Genomic DNA, 3,327 nt, shown 5'->3' with positions numbered 1-3,327 from the left:
TTGTGTCCTCACGCACTTTGCAGCTTTCATTGCCCATTAGGAACATTAACATCATACACTGAGTCCTGGTAGATGTATGGTCTTTATATACTGCATAATGTCCACAGATCTCTGCTGGCAGCTAAGAAAACACAAAAGAATAGAGGATATTTTGAAGTTTGGTGGAGTTTTTTTTCTTCTTTGAGATTGAAGTCCAGTGTCTTGGGACCCAGTGACTTTAGATGACCTTCCGCCTCCATGGACTGTACTAAATTTCAGCCCCTGGAGGCTCCTGCATACAAAACCTCCTGGCTTTCAAGGGCAGGTGCAAGCAAAGCTTCACTGCGTCACAGATCAAGACCTGTTACTGCCAGAATTAGATTTCACAAATCTCTTTTATTTAACAGGACATCATTAAGGAACTGCCCTATGCTAGCTGATGGTGTCTTTAATTAATATAAGTATTATGCTGCTATTAGGATTTCCAAAAAATAACACTTCTCAGCATTTTTAGTTACTGAGAAGCAGAGGTGGGTGTGTGTCTGTACAGACATGCATATGAAAATTGTGTTGAAGACATATTTATCTATATTGCAGGCTCAGGCACTCAGGAGGAAATGCTGGCACTGAAGTGTCTGTGCAAACAATTCAGCTCTTCTCCTTCTAATTTTTGTGACAATTATATGATCCCAAATTATGTTTTTTATAATATCTTCCCACAGGAGGGTTAACTTTCAGGCAGAGCTTTTGCCTGTGTGATGAACAGCTTCTCAGTGTTCCCTCTGATGCTTCCAGTGTCTGCCCTATGCCTTTTACCCCACACAGTGTATGATCTTGTCCTAAAGCATTCCTTCCTGGGCTTTTACTGCAGGCCTGAGCATCTGAGTACACTGAAAGCTCTGCGTAATTAGATCCTTAAATTCAATGATGATGTGAGATGGTGGTACCTCAATTTTACAGATGAGAAACTGAGGCACAGAAAAATGAAAGTCAATTCATTCCATAATCCTTGGCTGTCCCATCAGAGATCTGTAGGAACTGGTTTATTTGGGCTTGTACAATACCCTCTATCCATCTTTCCTCAGAAACTCCCTGCTAACTGTACACACAGCTCCAATTCACCCATGTTTTGGAGATGGCTGTAGAGGCATGTCTGCGCTGCCTCATTTCCCCCATAAAACAAAACAAAGAGGATAAAACTTGTTTTAAAGGGTCTGTGTGGCCAGTGCAATATGGGAGCATTGAGCAGTGCTAAAGAGAAGGGAGGATGAAGTCAGGAAGAGTAGAAGCCCTTCAGCAAGGTAGGATTTTGGGGGTCAGACGGCTCCCGTTACACACCATTGCAGGAGAAAGGAAAGTTTGGGATTTTGCAACAGTGGAGCAGATTTCCTGGAGACGAGGGTACTCTTGACACCCTCAGTCTCTACGTGAGAGCCAGAGCTGTGCCAGAGCTGGTGCCGAGGCCATGAGATGGCACATTTGGCCACCCTTTTTCCTCTCCCTGCCTGTGAGCGAACTGGGGGAGCCTCCATCCCACCTTGTGACTTGAGGAAAAGAGGCAGCTCATGCCAGTCAAGCTCTGCCAGTGTTGCAGGTTCAGGGAAAGTTACAAGCGCTGTACCCTGTTCAGGGGTGCAGCACCTTCTCCTTGCCCCAAAGCACATGACACTTTCAGGCTCCTGCTGTGAACCACGGCAAGGAGAGCCTGAAACACCAGCACTGCTCCTGTTCTCTGCTTGCATCTCCTGAGCAGGGCTCTAATCCCTTCTCTAGGAGACTTGGGGGCCAGGTAGCCACATGTGTCCGTGGCCAGTGTGGTGTCGGAAGTGCTGGCTGCTGCCTTGGGGTGATCCCTTCCCTTCCACCCCAGCCTCCTTCTGAGGAGTGAACCCCTCGAGTTCAAGAAACAAAACTCCAGAGGCGATGCTGAAATTCAGTACAAACGTTAAAAATTTTATTTACAGGGTAAAGTACGATTTCTTAAAAAAACCCAAACCAAAACAAAACCCCCACTTTGATAAGAGGTATAATAATAGAATAAAGCTCTTTATGTACAAAAATACAATTTTCATATGAATGAACATCTTGAATAAATTAAACCGCTTTCTGGTCCAGCCGCTGAATACCCCGTGTCTGCTCCCACTCAAAAGCAGGCCGGCCGCGCTGGGGGTCAGCATCTATAATGCATGAGCCTCTCTGCTGTCCGCCGGGTGCGGGGTCCCATCGGGGCTGGTGCTGGGACCCCCGGGAGGGGCTGAGCCGCCCCGGGGCAGGGCCGGGGAGACGCGCTGAGCCCCGCGCTGCGCCCCGGGCCGCATCGGCCCCTTAAGCCTTTTCATGGTATTGTCAGGGCGTTCAAACCAAATTTTCATGCTCGTTTTTCTTCGCTGGAGAGCTACAAATTGTAAAATTGACTTTTCACCTCGTCTGCGGCAGCAAATCTGTCGCTTTTCTTCTTCCCAGTTTTTCGGAGTGGCGCGGGAGGCGAGGCGGGGGTCTGGGGGAAGGGGCCGGGGGGAAGGAGAGTGATGAAAAGTGCAACGGGACAAGGCCCCCACCTCTTCCCCCCCACCTCCGCCGCCAGCCCTGGGCCGGGAGCGCCGGGCGGTGCGCGCTAGCGGAGGGGCGCGCCCGGCCCGGCGGGCAGCCCGCGGAAGCCCCTTAGGCTGTCGGCGGGCGCGTAAGCGCAGTCCTCGGAGGTGGCGGGGCTGCTGGGGCCGGAGGCGGAGGCGCAGAGCGAAGGGGCGGACGGGGAGGCGCTGGACAACCAGGACCCCGCGTCGCTGCCGGGACTGGGGGGCGCGGCGACCCCGCGGAAGGCGGGGGGCGGCGGGAGGCACTGCTCGGCCAGGCGGAGGGTCTCGGAGAGGGCCCAGATGTAGTTGTAGGCGAAGCGCAGGGTTTCGATCTTGGTGAGCTTGGTGTCGTCGGGGAAGGTGGGCAGGACGCTGCGGAGCTCGTCCAGGGCGGCGTTGAGGTGGTGCATGCGGTTCCGCTCCCGGTCGTTGGCCTTGACCCGCCGGCTGCGCTTCAGCGTGTGCAGCAGCGCCTCGGTCCGCGCCCGCGCACGGCCGCGCCGTCTCCGCCGCTCCCGCGGAGCGCCGGGCTCCGCGCCGTCGCCACTGCTGGGCGCCTCGGCGGGCATCCTGCGGGAGAGAAGCCGGACCCCGTCACTGCCACGCGGGGCAGGGGAGGATGGAGGGGGGAGCGAAGGGGAAGGTGCGAAGCGGCCGGGGAAGGGGTGGGAGGGGGGTGGGGGGGGGAAGGAAAAAAATAAATATAACGAAGGGGCTGGCGGTGCGGGTGCTTGGCAGGTGCCGGCGCTCCCGTACTCACATGGAAAGGCAC

General features: G+C 54.3%; 1 protein-coding gene across 1 annotated transcript; it reads right to left on the bottom strand.

The window, feature by feature from the left end:
• Positions 1-2,593: 2,593 nt before the first annotated feature.
• NEUROG1 (neurogenin 1) lies at positions 2,594-3,124 on the bottom strand (the record flags this gene model as incomplete). The annotated part of the gene is made up of 1 exon (XM_082291608.1): positions 2,594-3,124. One exon carries the CDS (start codon positions 3,122-3,124, stop codon positions 2,594-2,596), a length of 531 nt encoding a protein of 176 aa, XP_082147734.1.
• Between the last annotated feature and the right edge of the window lie 203 nt (positions 3,125-3,327).

This window comes from Coloeus monedula (genome assembly GCF_965178545.1).
Source record: "Coloeus monedula genome assembly, chromosome: 15".
Classification (NCBI taxonomy): Eukaryota; Metazoa; Chordata; class Aves; order Passeriformes; family Corvidae; genus Coloeus; species Coloeus monedula.
Note: the sequence above shows the minus strand (reverse complement) of the source record. Positions and strands in the feature narration are given on the sequence as shown.